This window comes from Schistocerca gregaria, chromosome 4 (assembly GCF_023897955.1).
Source record: "Schistocerca gregaria isolate iqSchGreg1 chromosome 4, iqSchGreg1.2, whole genome shotgun sequence".
In the NCBI taxonomy this organism is placed as follows: Eukaryota; Metazoa; Arthropoda; class Insecta; order Orthoptera; family Acrididae; genus Schistocerca; species Schistocerca gregaria.
In genome coordinates, this window is record NC_064923.1 from 570,087,718 (window position 1) to 570,110,664 (window position 22,947).

Sequence of the window (22,947 nt, forward strand, 5' to 3'; positions counted from 1 at the left end):
TAATGGATGTTTGAAATTATATTGCAAAGAACAGAAAAATGATATGAATATGGTTCTTGCATCATTTAAAAGGAAAAAGTAAGAGCCTTACATAAATGTGAGTTGATTTTACAATATAAAATACAAATGGTTGTAATAATTAAAGAAGAAAACACAAAAATATCGTCGATAAAAAGTTTTACATGATCTCTCTCTTGAGTAATGCTATTATTACTGTATCTTAATTTAAAAGAAATTATCACTGGACTGTCTAACTGCAGGTACCTGTAAAATAGAGTATTTTAATAGTTCAGATGAAGTTAGCGTTTGTGTGAAAATCCTGGAAACACTGTGGGTTGCAAAGGCCAACGCCACAGTCCTTGCACCACCATCTACTCTCCTTCCTGATGCACTTACCAGTCTCTGTTTTCCCCCTGTCTGAACATACTTTGCAATACCTAGTAGTATTCACCTTGTTTGCTGTGGGTGGGACCTTCTCTGGAAAGTGTCTTGCAAATGTCCTCTCAATTTGTGAGGATGAAGCGGCTTGTTGCTGAATAATATTTCCGCCCTTCTCGGCCAATTTCTTCCCCACTCTGTGAATAAAGTCTACTAGGGATACATTCTTCCTAGTGTTCTCCTTATATAAAATAAAACTGTTGACAGTTGACACGATAAACAAGTGGAAAACAGCTTTTACCACCACTTCAAAGTTTTTCGAGCAAACGGATAATAGCTGGAGAACTGATCTGCTCTGTCAACCCTAGATTTATTCTTATTGTAATCAATAATAACCGCTGGCTTTACAATTTCTGCTATTCCACCTTTGGCCCTCACTTGAATACTAGTGCTGTTATTATTCTTATTGTAATCAATAATAACGGCTGGCTTTACAATTTCTGCTATTCCATCTTTGGTCCTCACTTGAATACTAGTGCTGTTAGACTTATGCTTTGTGAAAAGACAAAAAACATCTCGTTTTGACTTCCACTTCACTGCCAAGACATGGAGTTTCCTTTGAAAACTATCTTTTTTTTTTTTTAATTTTAATGTTCTAAATATTCGTCGCAAACCTTTCCAGTTTTTCATTACAGTTCCCACTCCAAGAGCTTTATTTTGCCACATGTCCAAAAGAGATGGACTGGTGTAGTACCTATCCATATAAATGCAATGTCCTTTGCCAAACTACTGTGAACACAACCTTTTTACAAGGCCCTGGATGCTATTGTCAACACTGCCTGCAGAAAATGTATATACATCACAGTTTAGCATATAACCAGTTGATGAATCACAGATAGTATACAATTTTATTCCATATTCATTGGGTTTGTTTTCATGTATACCCTGAAGCTTGTTCTACCACGAAAGGGACACATTGCCTCATCTATTGTCAGATTCATGACTGGACGAAAACTAATTTTGACTTATTCACAAAGAAATCAAACAAAGGTCTGACTTTGTTAAGTGGCTTGTCCTTTTCTTCGCCTCTGCTAATGAACGTGGCATTGTAATTCAAGTGTAACATCGACAATGTAGCGCAAAATCGATCGAAACTCAACAATTTACTCACAAATCCAGTCTGCGGAAACATGTTTGTTGACCAATAATCACTGATTTTCGGCAATGTGATGACGCACATATGCAAAATAATACTTAGAGATCAGTAAATCTCTTGCAATTTTCCTGCCGACCACTTAACGCCAAACAGAGTTTATTTTCAGGCTACCTTTGCGTTTTATTGTCGTAATAAAGTTACCAGCGTACAGATTCTTTTCACTTTTGATGATCTGAATAAGGTCGTAATCAAAGAAATAACTAAAATATTGAAGCTCTTCATTGTCATCTGAAAAATACGATGCTCCGCCGACCACCTCCTGGACATCCGGCAGTGCTGGCTGATCGTCTAGTTCCAACCAATCTTGCTCTTTGTGCTCAGTGAGCCACACACGACCAGGTACCACAGATGGTGACTGATGGTCTGTACCATTGTTTGCATAGAAAAAAATAATGCTAAGATTGGTACTAAGAGGTACTAAATGCAAGTGAAGTAATGAACATTACTCACAATACAAAATGCGGTAATGAACTCTTCACTTTATGAACAATTGAGACATATACATACCTGAATCATCACTTGTACTCTCTTCTGGAGAGTACGAATCATCAATTTCAGATCCTGCATCTCCATAAAGAATATCTAAGATCTCTGCCTCCATCAACTCGCTGCGCGGTACTTTCACAATCGTAAACACCTGTGAATGAACTGCTTAGAAACACAAGAGAAATTTTCTTTAATGTATTTTGATAAAATACTGATTATAATCTTTACCTAAATCAGAGTTGCACAATCTGAGTTATTGTGATACATCCTTTTTGCAATATTAGATGTCACAAACAATTGTGATTTATGAGGTCAGTACTTTCAAAATGTAATTTGACAACAGAAAAAAGGAACTATCTGTTCAATCAGGTCACGTCACTCCAAGTAAAATATGCTATAGATCCCTGCAGTAGATGGACATGAATAACACAATACTCGATATGAACGGCACTCTTCAGTCTGTCTCCTCGTGTACTCACCTGGCCAGTAATCTAGTAATGGTTTAGGGATTTTTTCTTTTTATTTGTTTGTTTGTAAAAGCAGTTTAGTTATCTATTGTTATAGTAATTAAGAATAGTAATTAAAATCATTTGATTCATAGGAATTTAGTATTTAGTGCAACAATATAATAAAATAGTAAGAACAAGAACAATTAACTACATTTTTAATGATAAAAATATGCAGGTAACTTAAAATCATGTTGTTTGCAGCTGGACTCTTGGTAGTATTAATTGACATACCATATGATATAGTGTCAGTCAAATTTATCCACTGGTCATGGCATGACACAGACCCAAACATTGCTGATCGACATTATTGGGTCCCTTGGAATTCATATTATTTTCATGCAACATTTGCTGCCAGCTTTTGTTTCTGGATCACCGCTGGGCGTGATGCAAGGTGGAAACCTGGCAGGTATGTGTTTCTTATCAATTCTGCTGCATGTGAAGGTACAATGCACTTATGGACAAATTTTTATTTTTAAGTGTAGATAGTAAACCCACTACTATAATTTAGAAAATCTGCAGCCAGTTTCAGTAAAAAATACTTTTCAGCCTCCAAGGAATATTTACTTTTTTATTTACATTTAGTCCTGTGATATCTTATACAGAGCTAGGACAAGCCAAAGTCAGTTTAAAATTTGACATTAATACCACATATGTTCTGCCATGAGTCTATACACTAATTTATGTTTTAATAATGATTATATGAAATAAAAGGATTTGACATTATTTAGCAGAATAGATTGTGTACTCTAATTTGCATGTGTATAATTATTCAGCATTACATAAAATACAATGATTTTACATCATGAGTTTACAAGGAAAACATTTAATGAATAAAAACTGTAATTCATCAGAAAAAACTTTAATTTGTTCTAAAAGAGGTCTACATATTTCCCAGTTTGATTCAGTCTGTTGGTTTTTGTGCATTTTTCCAGAGTATATGTTCTCTTTTGGGGGGTATGCATGTTAACACAGCTTCTGGTTATATGATTATGCACAGAACTGTTTTGTCAAAAAGCAGCAGAGGTTTTTACATGTTCACCTACCAAAACTAATTAATGGAAAATCTCATATAAAGATGTGAAACAATTACTAACAAAGAGATAGAGGGGCTGGCCAGTACTTACCTCAGCTCAGTACAGCCGATAGAGACACAAAAAACAACCGAAAATTTAAGCTCCTAGCTTTCGGAATAAATGTTCCTTCATCAGGGAGGAGAGAGGGGAAAGAAAGGGAAGAAGGGAAAGTGGATTTAGTTACTCACAACCCAGGTTATGAAGCAACAGGGAAAGGAAAACAGGGAAGGTAGCAAGGATGGAGGCATGGTTGTCAGAGGGAAGCCAACCTACCAAAACTATTGTTTCTTGTGTATACAGTCATGGTAGGTTCAAATACTACCGAATACTGCCTGTGTAAAAATCACTGTTGTCTCATTCTCCTTTTCAGTGTGTGTGTGTGTGTGTGTGTGTGTGTGTGTGTGTGTGTGTGTGTGTGTGTGTGTGTGTGTGTGAGAGAGAGAGAGAGAGAGAGAGAGAGAGTGAAAGAGAGAGAGAGAGAGAGTGAGAGAGAGAGGAGGGGGGGGAGGAAAGAGATTTATTTTAAGATAGCTAATTAGGAAGAAATTAAACATACCCAAAGATCTGCTTTCTCCTTCTAGTTTCCTTCAAGAGATTAAAAACTGCACTCTGGCAGCTTTGTTGGGTACTCCAGGTGGAGTTCTGCTATTCCTTCCTGTGTATCACCCTTTGCATGATATTGCAAAAATTCACAGTGAAGTCACATTCTTTATCATCTTCACTGTCTTCTTGGCAATTATATGGACATCTGAGAGGAGTCCAAAGCCACAGATGCAAGGTAAGCTCTTATAAAATCTGCTTTTTGTGTATATTTTTTTCACAAAATTGTTGTGTGTCATTTGTTTATTATTTTGACCAGACCAATTGTTTTGCCTCAGGCTGATATTTATCCTGAAAGATTATCTCAAACTTTTCAATGCAGTGCCATGTCCATAGCCCATACTAGAACTTTTCCCTGTGTGTATCCAACAACAAATCTAATTTTCTGGGATTCAGTCCAGGTAAGAGGTAAAACATTTCATAATACTCTGATAAAGGCCAGGGGTTTGTTCTCTTCCCTTCAGTGGTAAATACCAGAAATTTTTGATACCTAAGTAATCCTCCATCTGCAAGTAATGTTGACAAACGCCGCACTGTCAGTGACAGGCGTGTTTATGTTTGCTTGTAGCGTAGTGCATGGCAACTGCCTTGCTCGACAGTTACAGCTGCCAGCAAGTGTTGATGCATTCTGCAACCTTCACTATTTTCCTTCAGCAGGCTAGCAATGTGTTGTGGGTAACCAGTGAAAGTATCTAACTTCTCTAAAAGCATGGGTTTGTTTTCTGTCAAATGTTGTTATGGAATTTCAGTAGTTTTAGCAATATGCGTACTGTAAGACCTTCAGTACACACACCATCAGATTATTTGACTTGTCGCTCTAACAAAGTAGGCGAGTGTCAGCAATATGTCTCGTGGTCTTATCGTGGCGTGTTTATCTTCTGCCTTTAGGTCAGATGATAGAAATGCCACTTGCACGCTTAGAGTAGGAGATTGACGGTGAGCAACTTTAAACAGAACTTGATTAATTTTCACACACATTTGTTAAAATAATAAAAACCATAGAAATAACTTAACTTGGTTCTGGATGCTATTTACAATTGACAATCTGAAGTTCCTTTGGTCTTGGTACGGTAATCTTATTCTCACATATCTCTGATATTTGACAAAGTGTCTATACATTTATCTTCATGGTTATGTACAGGAATATGGTAATCTTATTAGGCACAGACTGAAACTTGACTATAGACTGGTACAGACTAATGCAGACTGACTAATTGGAGGTCTGTACACTCGTTATAATACCTCACGCGTTCAGGTATCACTTTGTGAGTGTGATCCGCGAGGAGAAAAGGATCTATGTTAGCAGCAATCTCATTGGCTGCGTTACATTTTAATACGTGGATTGGCAGAAGCAGAATTTGGTCCGTCTTTATGGCAGCGCCATCTCGTAGAGCGGAGACGGATGAGCGCTGCACCTGCTCTGTTGTGCTTAGCAGGGTGCGCTCTAGTGGGAAAGTTGTGTACGCACTGACTACGCGGAACTATGTACACAACAATCACCTTGTAACCTTTCCTCTGCCTCCTTTAAACCTGAATCTATTTTAGCTAGAAATTGACTTTCCTTCTCTTTTAGAGCTTCTTCTACTGCATCTATAGAAATTTTTCACTCTGACACTATATTTTCAGCAAGGGTGCTGCCCTTATCCAGCATCCCAGCTTCAGCTTTTTCAGTTACTTCCTGTATATCTGCACATATCTAATCTCTTTGTTTTGTGGCAAATTTTGTCTCTAAACTTAACTGGTCCACTCTTAATTTTTGTTCTTCAGTAGGTAAGTTTTTATCCACAGCTCGCAGTTTCCTGACTGCATTCGTCACATTTTTTTACCGACATGTCCACTTGGGGCTGCATGTCCTGAATTTGGAAATATACATCACTAAGGTTTTGTAACTCACCTGTAAGTTGTTCCTGTTTATCGTCTATGGATGATACTCTTTCCGCTAACATACTTATTTTGCAGACTATCTCGGTAATTATTCCTTGTTTTAGTCGTTCATCTAGTTCTGTCAACTTCCTGGATAGTTTGTCAGATAATTCAGTGAATATAGTTTTCTCATCTCACTGAACTGTTGACTAATATTATTCTTGAAATTGTTAGATGCCTGATTTTACTGAGTAAACTGTTGCCCTATATTTTCCTGATGTTTTGTGAACTGTTGTGTCATACCCTCAAGTTGTGTTATTTGTTGCATGAGTTTTGTCAAACTGTGCACCTCACTAGTATTTACATTATTTCTATGAACTGTTTCCTGTTCTTGCATTCACGATGTCACCAGCAAGTAATCAAAGGAATTTTTGTTGTTACACGTTTCAGTTTCACTATTTGAAAAAATATTTCCCAGTGAGAACTGGGAAAGTGTCTCATCGAGCATCATAAAAGTGACATCATTATTAGTTACATTACCAGTGTCATCATTTATTGATATTGGGATGCCAACCTTGTTGTATTGGTTGCCATTGGCCAGCTCACAAGTTGATGTGTTACCTTCAACTGTTGCCAAGTTCGGATTTCCGACATCTTGGCATATTGAATTTTGTAATAAATGTCCAATAATGGCCATTTCCTTTGACTCAATTGTAAATAGCTCTTAACAAAATTATGTATAAAATTCTTTCAAATACGAAATTTTGTCTGTATTGGTACTTTCCAATTAAAGTAGGTTTAGCTGTGTATTCACTAATGAACCTGCCTATTATCTGACACAGTCTTATAGAATTGAAATGACTTATCTTGCACTTTAATGACGACGTCATACAAATTTTTGTCCTTTCTGTAGAAATGCTCTTCCTATAAAGGACATTAATTGGAAGGAAAAGAGACTATCTACTGCCAAAGTGAAGGTGCCAAGCATGGCCATATAAGCATAGAGCATAGCAGCTTCCTACCTTTACCGCCGAAGCCAACATTCCTGGCTCTTCTTGTTTGTTGGCTTAATTTAATTTTAATTTGCTTTTCAGTGTTTTTATCATTCCCAATCTCACAGACACGTAACAAATACAATTAAAGTTTCATCAGTTCCTTATAACAATAATATGAATCATTAACCTCAAAAATTTTTATCTCAATAATTGAAAGGTCTGTTCATATTTCACTCACCTCTAGCCTTTAAACGGTTGCTATTGAATAGGTATGTTGCAATGAAAATTGATTAATAATTCCCTGAATAATTGAAAAGATTGATTGTAAAGAATAGTTGAAAAGAAATTTGATGGTAATTCATGAATCTGTCCACAATCTTGGATGAACTTTAACTGATATCAGTATCAACAGACCTTTAATATCATTACATTCAAGGTCAATAAACGTAATTTGCATTACTTATTGCTGCTTCCAGTAGTGCACGGTACCAAATAATCACCGAAACCGTTGAACTTGTCGATCTTCATGTTAATTCCATTGTGTTTAGTCCTGATTGTAACAATGTCAATGCAGGAACGCTCCTCTGGATAACGCATAAATTATTCTTGTCTGCACTGAACCTCTTGATGCGGCAATGAGTGAAATGATGAACAGATAAGAGTTCACCTCATAACCATGCGAATAAATATTTCTTTCTAATAACTTTTTAAACACTTTCAATGAACGGTGAAAATACATATTTTTAACAATGCTGGTACAACGGACCCAAGCATACATCCGCATGCTACCACTTCCCAAATCATAAAGGTAAAGATACATGAATTAGTAAACTGAAGAGTGTATTTCTTACTTTGTTTCACACATGTATTTAACAATGTATCGAAACATTGTCCATGCCACAAAACAACTCATTAATTTACCTTCGGCGGTGTCTATAACTCATTCAGTTTACATGTAGCTTATACATAAGAAAAGAAAAGAACGAAAAAATAATCTACAGGTTAATGATGCATTAGTTGTATAACATTTTGCATCACTTCTTATAATTTTATTACACATCTGAAGATGGTAATTTAGTTTTACCAAAACTGATATCTACAACCAAGTTTTTAAAGCAATCTCAGCTAAGAAGTTTTTCTTCTTCAAAGTATTCTCAGTCTTTTTTATGTACCTATTGATGATAACATCTTAACTACTGGGTGCTTATAATTAAAATGCAACTACTCACAGACATCCATTGTGAGCTGTAATTATTGTATGGCAACAAAACTTGGTAGATATTCTAATGCAGGACCGATTTACACAGGAAATAAGTAGTTCCAAGTTTGACCATCTGATCTGAATCTGCCACTGTGAATGCAAGAATGGATTAGGAATGAGACACGAGCAAGGAGAGTCAAACATGTGGAAAAGGCAAAAAGTTGATTTTATTATTAAACAGAACTTACACAATTTGTTCAGAAAGAGCATAGGGGACATTGATGAGACGTTACAGCCCACACAGGACCACAGTGAGTAGTTGCACTTTAATTATAACCACCCAGTAAAGGGTGAGTTGTTACTCCTACTCCTTCTGTTAGTTACATTCCAACAAGGATTTTCCATCATCACATCCAATAAACTTAATAGTTTTATGTCCTTTATTTCGGCATGCAAAACATTGAAAATTCTTTCTGGCTGAAATAAAATACTTTTTGTGACAGTGGGCCAGGGCACTCATACCCAGGGTCAAGGAGGGCTGCCCCTCCTCCCACCGCCATCTCCTCGCTATTGTGGCTATCAGGGACAGGAAAAATATAGTGTAGTCAGGTGTTTTTCTTTCAAGAAAATAACTTAAAAGATGGTGTTATGCAGGTACTTAATAGGGTCAGAACTGGACTTACAAGTCACCATTTGTTCCCCCCCCCCCCCCCCCAACAAACTACTATCATATGGGTGGCCTTGCCACAGGTATCTAATGAGCAGATGACTAGACGCAGGCCCTGGAGGACCCAAGTATATTCCCAGATAGGGTTGTAGATTTATCCTCATTCCATTCCCTTCACGATGCCCCCAGGTCCATTCAGCCTGCTGTCAAATGAGTATTGGGGGCCTATCCGGGGAGTAAAAATCAGCTGGGATGATGGACCAGGTACACCCCCCCCCCCCCCCCCACTATGTTATTTCCAGCTTTTTTCTATCTTTAAAGTTTATCCATACTGTTTTATTTTCATTTCTATCATGCAGTTGTCTCTACAACTTCTTTCTTTTTCTTTGGTCACTGATACTGTCTGCTGTAAATCAGCTTCAAAAGACTAGTATCATCTACACTGGTGCAGCCAAGTGGTGTGGTAAATCATTTCTGAGATAAAAGTGTAACAGATGGATAACATAGTGTCTTGAGGTATTCTGTAACTAATTTTGCTACATCCTGAAAAGTAATTTCTGTTTTCATCATGTATTTCTAAAGATATGACTTAAACCAATACGTAGGTACTCTATGGATACCTTGTTTGCAAAAATCCTTGAGCAGCAGATCATGAATAACCAGATCCAAGTCTTTAGAAACAGCCCACAGTGGTCACAGTAATTCTAGGGCAAGGTGAAAATGTCTCACACTTGCAGAAAATGTTTATGTTATTACAAAAACTCTCTTTCTTGTACATAAACCTCTTTTAGGTCAGTATTTTCTCAGTACTCCCTCTTTCCATACATCCCCCAATGAGAAGATTCTACCTCCAAAGTGTGGTTCAGAATTATCTGCCAAACATTCATCTTTCGGTGTCATAACCTATCTCTATAAATAGAAATGCTTAGTCACCTTTTGACTACCAGCTAGTCCGTATCTTATCCATTGTATTCAAAGCCCTAGAATGCATTGTTCATAATCAAATTACTGAATGTTATACCACAGCTGCGGCTAACGAATTTCTCCACAGCACACTTTCTTCTAGGAGCTTAAGCTATGCACAGGACCAGTTCACAAACATTTTTACATCCCCTGACTTATCACTGGTGCTCCCCCCACTTTCTGCCTCATACACTTTCACCCACATCAGTTACCACAATTAATTGTCAAAGGTCTGTACACAGATCTTGCACTTGCTCTAGCACCCTTCTCAGCTTCAGGATGTAAGTGGCCACAACTAATTGTGACACGCCCTGTATAAAAATCGTACAGTTGTGATATATGTAGGAGAATTTCTCAGAAGTTTATAAGATAGAATAATGGTACTGGTGAGTTGGTAAAGGACTTACCTGCCAGAAGCAAAAGCCCCAGTTTTGAATCCCAGTCCAGGACACAGTTTTAATCTGTCAGGAAGTTTCAAACACTGTAATTTTTACACTTACAGAAACACATTTGAAGCAATTCAAGTGCCATTTTAATTGCTTGCAACTCCCAAAAGTGGATAACCTGCATATCCATTACAACAGTTAGTGTAATCTCACATCCCTAAAGGCTCTCCTTTAGGATGAGATTTATAGAACATGATATGTATGAGTAAATAAAAGACAAATTTATAATGACATTGTTTTCAATATATATATTTTCTCATTTCTCATCCCCTCAGTGTTCTGTTCTGTGGTATGTTGTATGACATACAGTGCATTGATAAGTGAATGAATAATATGAATTGGTGTAAATTGCAAAATTTCCTGATATCCAAACGTATAATAAACTGAAATCATCAAACTGTTAATGTTGATTGTCAATTAAAAAAACTTTCAGGAACTGATTGCAGATGGAACAAATTAATTCTTGCACACCTAGTGGCCCATTACTCTCTCTTTTTGGGAATGGTCGTTTTTGGCCACCCGGAAAACGAGATTTCAACAGGATTCCATGAACGTGTTGGACCTTGTGATGAAACAGTTCCAGTACAGACAGCTTTTGGACTAGTAAGTGAGAAAACTATCAAATTGTCTTTATTTGTGGATATTATTCCAAAAATAAAAGGTCAAAAAAAATTGTACATCAATTAAAATTAGTTAAAATTAAAGTGAATTGTTATATTTATTAGAAATGTATAGCAGTTTCAAAATCTAAGATCTTCAAATCACCAAGAGAATATGATAATTAAAAACTAGAATCAAATATTTCATGTGAAATGATTAAGAAAATAATTGGATCTTGCATTGACAGGTCTTGCAGAAAAAGCGGTATCTCTGTGCCAGCAATTATGATGAAGCATATTTTGACTTCCACTGCTTACCTGGAGGAAAGTTACCAGCCAATGGTGTCTCCTGGTACACAATTTGTGGCAATCCTTTCACCAACAGAACTGAATATATAGCCATAATAATGACAATCTGCTTCTTGGCTGCTACAGTATTTTGGAATATATACATCAGATCTACCAGTTTTAAAAGGAGTGGTAACCACACTCTGAAATCAAAACAAAAAAGCCACTAGAAAGATGGCAAAGTTGTTCATTTTGTAACAATGTATAATTTTTTAAAAAACATTAAAGCTGCTTCAGTAACAAAAAATTGTTTTTCTCTTCTCAGTTATGCAACTACAACCAGGGATATCAAAAAGGAAAGATACGTACAAACAATCTGTGACGCTAATTTGTTTCTGGACTCATGTGCTTGTTAACAAAATGAACAGAGATGAGGGTAGTTATAAAATAGAAGTGAAAGTGTAGAACCGAGGCAGGACCTGTCTGAGGTGAGTGAAATCGTAGTCAGTAAATAAAGGGTAAAAACTGATATTTTGCAGTTAATTTTGCAAAACTAGAGGGAATAAAGACAGATAGCAATAGCAAATTTAGTGCCATTAATGATCAGTTAACTGAAATAAGAAAAGAAAACTATAGCAAAATGGACAGGGTGAAAGAGCAAACGGACCAACTTAGTAATCAGATTTCAGAGCTAAAACACGGGTTGTCAGAGAGGTCAAAAACTGTGAATGAAAAAGGTGATGCCTTAGAAAATAAATTTATCGTTTTGGAAAATGAGTTGATAACCAAATCGGCAAGACAGTCAAAGAATGTTAATGACATCAGAGTTGAAAAGAAGGCCGTAGCAGAAAAAATGAAACAAAACATCGATAGTTTAAACCATTGAATTTTAAAAGTTGAAAACTATATGCAAACTAATGAAACTATTTTAGTAGTACAGGAAAACTCCATTCACAAAAATCTGTATTCAAACAATGGTACTGTGTGGTCCAACACTTCAATCAAAAGTTTTCCATCGAACAATTTACATCCAGTAGATTTTCTGCACCACTGTGGAGATAGTTTTGTGTCAGGCATGAATGGCGATCAAAAAATTAAATTTGTTGAGATATGCCTTGAAGGCGAAGCTCTTTCATGGGTAAATTTAAATTTAAGTCAGCGGAAAATGTGTCAAAGTTTCGAAAAAAGTTTTAAAATAAGTTTTGGTCAGAGACTGAACAGTGAATTTTTGAATGGTCCTAATTATAAGAATAGGGATGGTACTTTGAAAAAGCTTTGTAAAAATCAACTTAAAAATTAACACACCTTGACAAACCATTTGACAGAATGACCTTGACTGATGCACTAAAAAACAGACTACCAGAAAGGCTGCAGTGGGATTTAGTCCACGGACCCGACGATTGAGTTAAACAATTTTTATCATATGTTGACAGGTTGGATAGGACAGTAGAAAGTATGTACCATAACAATTGGAATGATAGAAACCAAAATGGTAATAATTACAGAAACAGAGATAATGGCAACTTCTATCTGGATCAAAATGTTAACAGAGAGAGAAATTTTGAACATCAGCAAGATAGGAATAATGGGGATAACCATCACACCCTACAGTATCATGCAAAGCCATGTGGAAGATATTTGATTGTGAATGGATTCATCCTACATCAAGATAACGACCATAAACACACATCAAAACTATGTAAAGTGTATCTGGAAAATTCAGAAAAATAAAAGAACTAAAAAATATGATCTGGCCACCCTAATTCCCCAACTGTAATCCTACTGAACTGCTTCGGGATCTTTTGGATAGAGTAGTTAAACAACACCTATTAACAACATTCATCATGACTGGACCAGACTACAAGAGGAATGGTGGCATATCACCGAGGAAATCCTGATGAAGCTGACAGCAAGAATGCCTCGCATATCAGTGATTAAAGCCAAAGGAGGCTATTTTGAGGAAAGTAAAATTTGACTGCATGTGTTTAGTTTCAATACAAGATTATTCCAAATCTGACTTGCGACTATTTCTAACATTTCTGGCTCCAATTTGCATTTTTTCCTCAAAATCAGTAATGTTCAAAAACTTTTGAGCAATAATGTATCTAGGATACTCCTAGGCATTCTGATTGGATCAGCCTCTGTGTTCTCCACGTCCATTTCTGGCTAATTGTCTGTACACTGGACACCATCTATCATGTCCTCTGTTTCTGAGTGAGAAATGACCAATTTATCTCACCACTGTGACACACAAAAACCATCTGACTTTCACAAATTTTTTGACCATGGATGAAACAACATTATTTTCTACTACTATGGAGTGGGAGTATAGTATACTTTCATGGCACTCCTCACATTGCTTCTCAGTCACTTTGCAGTCTTTTTCAAATTCTCTGCTCCATATGAGCTGCTCTGCTGCTATGGTGGCTTCACCATCAGCCTTTGTCATTGTCAAGGTGCACTTGTCATCACAGAATCTAATGTGGTGTCTTTCTGCATACTATTATGTTCCTTTTGGAGCATGTCTCCCACATTCACATGGGTGAAGTGGGGTGTCACAGAAGTGTATTTATTAACATCCTCTGCTCCTCTTAATTGTAAAAGCACATGTCTGAGGGTCTCTAACCGACAACCAATCACATCCTGTTAGTCAGATTCTCTTTTGTTGGTTATGCACATGGAATTATCATCACAACTTTCGGATGGCAAACTGACTTAATTTGAAATCCCTCTTCCTCCAATAAATCACCTTTTAGCTCCCACAGACCATATATGAAAATTTTCTTGTCCTCCTTAAATGTTAGTAAATTAAGTGTGCCTTTTATGCTCTCTGCAGTCCATGCAGTCAGATCTCTGAACAAGTTAACCACTGTTTAGTGGTCCTGTCCATTAACACTGCTCTACTCAAGAGTAAATCATTATCAATTATAAAATCTAGCAACAATCCTTCAATGACTAATGCATTCACCTGGAAGTCGCTTCTTATGACACTTAGTGACACCGAGCTACTTTTCTACCGTCCTCCTTTTTGTCCCAAAAGTGGGAATTAGTGAGATTCCTTTTACAGGTATCTTAGATAATTTACTACTACATTCTACCAGTAAAAAGAGTCAAAAGTGCTGTCACTTTACTCAGAATCTACTCAGAATCTAGACATGCTCACCTTCATTCCTTCCAGAGTTATCTCAATGAGGGGACACCGTATGCTTTTTGTGACAACTCTGGGTCATCACAGCACTGCTCAATATTATCTAGTGCTTGGAATTGCCAGTACCACACATTGAGTATGTGATGTTCCTTCTCTACTGAGGCATCCCCCGCGATATCTCGTTGTCTTTGGTAATTTGCTTGTGAGGTCTCATGCACCTCTGCCTGAGATGGGGCCAGTGGTAGCAAACCTCAATTACTCTCACAGCCTCTCTCACTTGCATATACCCTACAGATGTGCCTTGTGTTCCCTCACTGACACTCATACTTTCCTCAATTGGTCTGTTGGTTTCTAGTAGGTTCTGAACTTGTGTCCTCTCCAGAGATGTGCCTAGCATTTCCTCACTCACCCCTGGACTGTCCTCCATTGCCATGTCAGTTTCCATACCTATCAAATCTCCCAGGCCTCAGCTGCAAACAAAAAATTGACCTCAAACAAAAAGTACTCCACAGTACGAACTGACACAGACAATATGACACTAATGCCAACACTGGTATCCACAAACAGAACAATGAAAATGTGGAACAGGATATTCACAACAACAAACTACAAATTCTAAAACTGTGTCACAAAATACGGAGGAGAATGTGGAACCAAAACTAAAAGCACCAGCTACCACTATGTCTTCTTCATACTGCACATTCACCACACACAAACGCACCATCCATGGACATGACAACAAACAAGAAAAAGTAAGTATATACTAATTAAGGTATGGCATGTTAATTCTTCCTGAGTCATGAGTGAAAATTTAGAAGCTGTCACAGTAGCAAATCCATGAGAATGAAATTAAATTGAAGCTCCATGTTGGGTAACAAAATTGTAAAGAATTGTGGATTCTTTCATCTTTCACATAAAATGACGTGCAGATTAATATGACATCACCCCACCCTGGAATCCAATAATTAAGTGACATCAGCATTATATGAACAAAAATAGCAAAAGGTTATGAGATTAAGGGATTAATGTATGAATGGGACAGATTGATTAGATAATTAAAATATGAAATAAATGCATTTGTTTCAGTACCATTTACACAAAAGAAAACAAAAAAATTACAAATCTCAAGGCTGATTCGACTGGGCATGGACACAACTCACTTATTAAGGGGAGGATGGAAAATGAAACATCTCACAATTCTTTGTCATTATTTGTCATGTGACAATCTTGATGGCAGATATTTCAGTTGGTAAGGCACATCCCCTCAAAGCTCTGTGGCGTGAATCTGCTACTCTCCTCAGCATTTTGCAGCTGTGCAACAAGGGGCCAGATTGGACTCCCAGTTGACAGGTTGCTTTTGGTTTTGTGGCCAAAGCGGTGTTGGAATGTGGACGTTCAGCAAGGAAATTCTATGCTCAGTTGAGTGCTTCATTGCCAAGCACTGGACCATAAGGATTCTTCCATTTAACATGGATCAGGATAAGAATAAGTCACAAAGTAATGATGAACATTAAGTTGGGAGTCAGTATAAGTTTCAAAGTCAGCAGACAAAGTAGGTGTGTCACCAACTACTCTCATCATTTCTCATAACTCTCCTAAGCTCAAAGATTCCTCAAATTTTTCATCCCATCGACATTGTTATTGGTGGACTAAATTTGTAGTGCCACCCAATGAATGACCACCATTTCATGACCACATCTCCCAGTTCAGGCTAGAAATTTTGTATTTTGCATGGGTTGGTGTGTGACTTGGGACATGGCATCTTTCTCATGTGTTCACTGCAAGGCTGTTCCCAGTATTGGTCACACACTGTTCTGACATTTTTCCACATTCCTTGGTTCCCGTGAAAGCAACCACACAACACTTCTTTGTTTCAGCTCTCTCTGTACAAGACCTCAACAGTCTTATGTTTGTGCTTTGTCTAAGAATCTGCTCGCAGTCATGATTTATAAGTAACCTCCTTACAACACAGAAACCTTTATTTTTTTAAGTGGGCTGACTTCTTCTGCTTTTCCTTAGTTTCACATGCCTAGATGTGCCAATTCTTGATGCTCTGTATCTACTTTCTGTCCCAGCCCCTGCAGGGGTCCATCAGTTATCAGCATGTGTCTTGCTTTTTAAGGCAGGCTGGTGCCAGCCAGAAGTTTCACACACCTCCAGGGTGCATTTGTGTCGCCTTTCGGTCTATACTTTGTCTTAGTGCCTGCACAGGTCCACAGTTATTTGAAGATTTTGCATTGCCTGTTGCACTCTTCACAAGGTATGTCCATTTTTTGAGTGAGCCGAGGGCGTCTGCCAGGCCACTGCCTACGTGTTTACTGAACGTATCTCTGGCGTTTGTTCTACGAGGTCCAACCTTCCCATCATCCTGGGCTGCTGGTACTTTGAGTCAGTGCAAGTAACCACCAGCAAAGGTATTACATTATGCATATTCCACTATTCGCATTTTGACAGTAATGACCTGTAGCAATACATTATGCATGACCTTTCACAAGGTAGGGAATTTTGATTACCGAGCTAATATAGTCTTTAAGGGCAGCAAGTGTCCATGGTATAACATTTAAATTATGATACATGGCCCAATCAGGAAACATCTCTTCCAGAAATGTCATGTTCTGTTGAGTGGTATGGGAAATTGTTCTTCATAGCCAATAGTGGTCTGAGAAAAGGTTCGATTTTAACAGTAATGTTCAGTGTTCACAGTGACAATCATCCCACCTGCATTTTCATTACTGGCTATTCTGTGGCTCAAAGTGACAGGTCTGTTTGTTGACAAAAACAGCGAGGCCAAATTGGGCTCCATTGCTCATCGTAAGTTACACGTGAATATTAGGTTGTTCTGGAAATAAAAGAAATTCATTTGCAAACTGCAGTCTTTTGGTAAGTCAGCAGGCAATATTCTTCAAGAAACCTGAATATTATTGGAATATGTAAGTAAGACAGCTGTTAAAATTCTGCATAGAGAGTATTATCGTATGTCAATTTCTCAAGACTATTGACAAGGTGATCTTTGAGGACTGCTTACCATTGATGTGCGCACTTTTTCAATATTCACTGCATTGCTTGAGGATTTTGGTCATACTTACCTGAGTCAATTGGCAACACTACCAATGTCATGGAACCAATTCATGGATCTTCTTACGACATGTTTTGATAGTGCAATGCGAACATTAAATTTTCTTTTGAACACCCACTGCACTTGCACAACACTTTGTCCATGTTTGAAGTCCAATTCAACTAAAGCAAAACATTCTTTATTACTGCACCTATTCATGATTGATCTCCAAAGTCATAGCAAAATAAAAAGTTAACAATTAATATAGTAAGCATTTTATATGCATTTAAAATTGTTACTCTAGGTTTGGGCAAAGCTATATAAATTATGTTAAAATAATAACCTCAATTTCTATTAATTCTGCATCATTACTGGCATGCAGTTCATATGATTTTTATAAATATAACTAAGAACACAAAATAAAATGAGCCAGATTTAAGAGGACAGCAGCATGGTTTTGTGTTATATACTGCTCATGGTAACACATCAAAACTTTCAAGTCTGCCATTTCAACAGTGTCAGTTATTTTCATGTGCCCATTTTTGAGTCGTGTAACTAGTGCTCACTTCAGGGGCTAGAGGGTACAAAGTATTGAATACACTTTAGCCTTTGCAAATAAAGACTATCTAGGTCTTCAGGCTTTCCAAGTGAGGCGTTATCACCCTGGAAACTTGATTTTTCTGCTGGTAATACACATCACATTTGCATGGTACTTTGATTGCTTAGCTTACATTCTTCATCAAGTGCTCTCTGACACTGAATACATTTGTATTTATGACTGTGGGGCAAGGTGCTCCATCATCAGTCCACGCGACGCCAGGTGCTCTGTGCAAGATACACGCTGGTCGGTAGCAACAACCATAGTATTTTCTAGCTGGCTTTGTAAGTTAATAATTTTGTCATCTGATGTTCTGTTCCACCTTCAAGTTTTACTGGGCATTCAATCTTCTGACTGCAATCATTTAAGCTTTCCTTTGGCTTACACTGTTCTATTGCCATAGCTGCCCACATCAGGTGCTATGTTTGAGGTACCTTACCACTAGAGGCAACTGTCAGATTATTTTCTGACTGCTAGTGTTCAAACTGCCTTTCATTCTCAAAATAACATCGAACTCCAGGCAGAGCTAAGCTGATGTTTTACAGGTAGTAACATCTGTATCTGTAGAATACAGGCTGCAAGTGTTCTGTCTTCATCGTCAAGTTGTCTGGATCTGAAAGAACTCGTGCCCAATGAACCAGAGTTTTGAGTACACCATTCTTCTGTGCCAGACGGTGGCAGCTAATGGCTTACAGGTACAGATTGGTGTGAGCTGGTTCACGATAACTACTGTGACCAAAGAACCATCTGCCTTCCTCTAGATGGGAATTGTCCATTCTTCTCCATTCCCATTGTGCATTTTATATTAGAGTTGCATAAGTTCAAGTGTTCCATGAAAACAAGGAGCTTTTCCCTGTCATGTGGCCATATAACAAAGGTGTCATCCATTCATCTAAAGAAACACTTCAGTCAATCTGGGCCTGATGTAAGTGTCTCATCTTCATATCTCTCCAGAAAGAGATGGTGAGAGCGGGCTGCCCACTGCCACCTCTTCTGTTTGCACTTAGAATTAGCCACCATGTAGGAAGTATGTTGAAGTTAAAATATGCCTGAACAAGTCCAGGAGAGCACCATCGAACTGTTCTCCAATCAACTCTAGGGATTCATTCAGTGCCACGCAGATGCCAAGGAAACCACATTGAAGATAACCATAATTTCAAATTCAGTGACGTGTAGCTGCTTTAGGCGATGTAGAATATCTTGCGTGTTGTGAATGTGGTGTGCACATTTGCCCACATATGGCGAGAGCATCTTCTTCAGGTGATGAGCAGTAGGGTAGATGGCCATGCCCGTGTATACTGATTCGAGAATTTCTGTGTAAATTCTAGAACCACTCAGCCTTCTACCATCTCGAACACACGATATTATAGATATGAGTGTGGGAAGGTAGAATCCTACCCACCGTGCATCACATGTTTGTGTGTGCAAGTTTAAAGTCAGTCGTGAGAAGAAAGTAGACGCAGCAGTCGAACGAAACTGACAAGTACTTGTTGGGCAGTCCATAAATAGGTTAGTGAGTGTGTAGGAAGAACCATGGAATCTATATGCAGCTCTGTCCCTATTGTGCCACTGACTTTTGTTATGTGAAAGAAGAACAGCTGAAAAAGTAATCTTGTTGACTATTAATTCAGCCTGGTTAGAGGCAGAACATATTTTATGATTCATGTGAAGTAAAGTCATGGTTATTAAGTCAACTCTTTCATAAATGTAATTAAATTTGTTTCTGACATTGGACGGAGCGAGTGACTTACTGGAAGTCATATATGTATGTGGAAAGTGAGAATTTAATTCTGTATAGAGTTCAAATATACTGTTGGTTGACATAAAGTAAAGTTCGCGCATCTAATTATTTCACAAGTAGAAAGAGAGGCTTAAATATTCCTATACCTAGCATCATTCTACGGAGAAGAAGTCAAGAGAGTTTTCCCTCAGCCAGCTAGCCAGCAAAGAAGATCAGCTGCAAACCTCAAGTAAGTCACCTCGTATAAAAGAATTGGGAAGTTCATACATCTACTTCACACTTTAAATTGGCATTAAAAACATTAGAACGGTTGCTAACTATTGGGTACAGAGGAACTCCTCCATTGTGAACCTTGGGCAGTCCATAAAGTCTGGGTGGTACTGCAGCTTTTGGCCTCAGCTGCTTCGTGACGTTTTCTGACATGCTGTTTTCCTTTACAAGGACACTGGTCTTCCTGCCCACCTTGTCGGTGGGGACCCTTTCTATTGGTCTGTAAACTGGGTCATCCAGAAGCTGTTGAACTTTGCTGTCGTAATCTGAATTCTTTAAGGTGGTGGTAGTGTTTCCCTTATCTGCTGGTAACACCCCAATCTACTTGGAGTTATCTGAGAGCCATCCTCTCATCACTTGTTGTATTTGATTTAGGCAGGTTGATCTTGGTGAGTGCCCTGCATGTCTCTCGCTGAACTTCTTCAGCTTCACTTGGAGACAGTTTGAGAGCCAGCTGCCCAACTGCACTGATGAAGGCCACAACAGCGATATTTCTGGGGGTTACTGCAAAGTTGAGGCCTTTGCTAAGTACTATAACATGATCTCATTGAGATGCTTCTCACTAAGGTTGAGAACCGTACTTATGTTTTCGTTCTGCTTCGCCTTGTAATTGATGCAATCGAACTTGACTAGCTTCTGATTTCTTCTTCATGTATTCTGCTAGAGACCAAAAAGTGCCATCCACTCAGTCCCAGGCTTGGCTGGACGTGACATATAAATGGTGGCACAGCTACACATCACTGATTCTGACATTATGATTACCTTCAACGTGGTTTCCTTGTTCACCTGGGTGGCACTGAATGAATCCCTAGTGTTGATTGGAGAACAGTTCGATGGTGCCCTCCTGGTGTATTTTAACATCAACATACTTCCTAAATGGTGGCTAATTCTATGAGTAAACAGAAGGGGTGGCAGTGGGCAACCCGCTCTCACCATGGGTGGTGAACCTCTTTCTGGGGAGATTTGAAATGAGACACTTGCATCAGCCCCAGATTGACTGAAGTTTTTCTTTAGATAATGGATGACACTTTTGTTATTTGGCCTCACAACAGGGAAAAGCACCTTGTTTTCCTGGAACACTTGAACACATGTCACCTTAACATAAAATTCACAGTGGAAATGGAGAAGGATGGAAAATGACCTGCCTTGGACATTTTTGTCCAGAGGAATCGATACGGCACTTTTGGTCACAGTAGTTACGAAACACCATCTCAGACCAATCTGTATCAGAATTCTGGTTCATTGGGCATGACTCTCAGATTAAGACAAATTGTGGTGGTGATGGTTGTTAGTGTTTAACATCCCGTCGACAACGAGGTCATTAGAGACGGAGCGAAAGTTCGGGTTAGGAAAGGATTGGGAAGGAAATCAGCCGTGCCCTTTCAAAGGAACCATCCCGGCATTTGCCTGAAACGAATTAGGAAAATCACGGAAAACCTAAATCAGGATGGCCGGAGACAGGATTGAACCGTCGTCCTCCCGAATGCAAGACAATTTCCCGAATGCGAGACAAATTGTCAACAGCAATAGAACGCCTGCAGTCTGTGTTTACAGAAATGGATATTCTTCCAGTCTTACAGAGATATTCAGAAGGCACTGTGCCTTGCTTCTCTGCCAGAGGGGAAGCAAAGAAGGTTGCTTATTTGCCATATGCTCGACCAATATCTGCCAACATCAGCAGAATTCTTCTCGTAGCATTTTCTGCTCACCAACCAAGATTAAGGCTCTGTTAGACAGCATAAACGATAATTTTAGGCTGCAGAAAATTCAGTGTACTCTTTTCACATATCTGCCAGTTCCTTTGCATTTAACAGCGTATCTTTAATGTTGACATCCTTGCTTTTACTTTCATTGAAAGTTATTTTGACTTTCCTATATGCTGAATCTTTCCTTTCAATGATCATTTCCTTTTTTATTTCTTCACATTTTTCTCATAGTAATTTCAATTTAGCTTTCCTGCATTTTTTAAATGATATATATTGCTGTGTTCCTTTCTTTCCAAGAAAATTTTTGCATTTCATTCTTTTGTCACTTAGTATTTTTTTTTCTGTTACCCAAGGTTTCTTTGCAGCTAGCTTCCTGGAACCTATATTCATCTAACACACTTGTGTGATTGCCTTTTCGACGATGTTCATTCCTCTTCAACTGAACTGACTACTCTGTTATTCACTTTGAATTATCTACAATCTCAATGAACTTGAAATGTACATCTTCAGTCCTCAATACTTCTGTATCCTAGTTCTTAACACATTGATTCTGTTGCGGGTCGGTGTGTCAAACCCGGGACTCCAGATGGCAGAGCTGAAGCCGGGACCCACCGCGCCATATTTTCTCAAGAAGCTGAGCAAGTTCACGAGTGTCAAGGGGCAGTGCAGAGTGATACAGCAGTATTGGGTAACATTCGTTTATTCAGATAATTTACAGTACTCAAACGGTGAAGTGTAGTGTTGGCGTGCCACGCGCACTGTCCCACGACACCAAGGAGCTCAGCAGGCTCCTGGAATGCCGACGCCACTGCTGCCGTCATCAAGGCTGCCCCACTGGAAATCGACCGCGCTCTCCCAGTCACTGCCTGCCAAAGCGTTGCGACTTGCGCCGCGCTGCTGCCCGCGATTCCAGAGACTGCTACAGTCACTGGTCCTTGCCGCCCTCCAACCCGTTTGGCCTGCTCTGTCCGACCATTGGATAAAGGTGGGTACACTGGTCACCTGTGACCCTCAGGGCACCACTGCTCCCAGGACAGGACTGGACTCGAAACCGTGCCCCCCTGGATGCTGTGCCACAACTTGCCGCTAGTGGTGCTGGTGTTTGCCAGATGGCAACACCCACCACCATCTCTGGCATTGTCACT

The 22,947-nt window shown here is 38.6% G+C and overlaps 1 protein-coding gene across 1 annotated transcript in view; it reads left to right on the forward strand.

Annotated features, from left to right (window-relative positions):
- Positions 1 to 11,591, forward strand: part of LOC126365889 (uncharacterized) — a 103,311-nt gene extending 91,720 nt beyond the window's left edge. Inside the window, exons 5-8 of the mRNA XM_050008602.1 lie at positions 2,791 to 2,995; positions 4,244 to 4,440; positions 10,831 to 11,000; positions 11,245 to 11,591. Of these exons, the coding sequence (XP_049864559.1) occupies positions 2,791 to 2,995; positions 4,244 to 4,440; positions 10,831 to 11,000; positions 11,245 to 11,514 (842 nt within the window). The 3' untranslated portion in view covers positions 11,515 to 11,591. The remainder of the gene's footprint in view (positions 1 to 2,790; positions 2,996 to 4,243; positions 4,441 to 10,830; positions 11,001 to 11,244) is intronic.
- Positions 11,592 to 22,947: the final 11,356 nt, after the last annotated feature.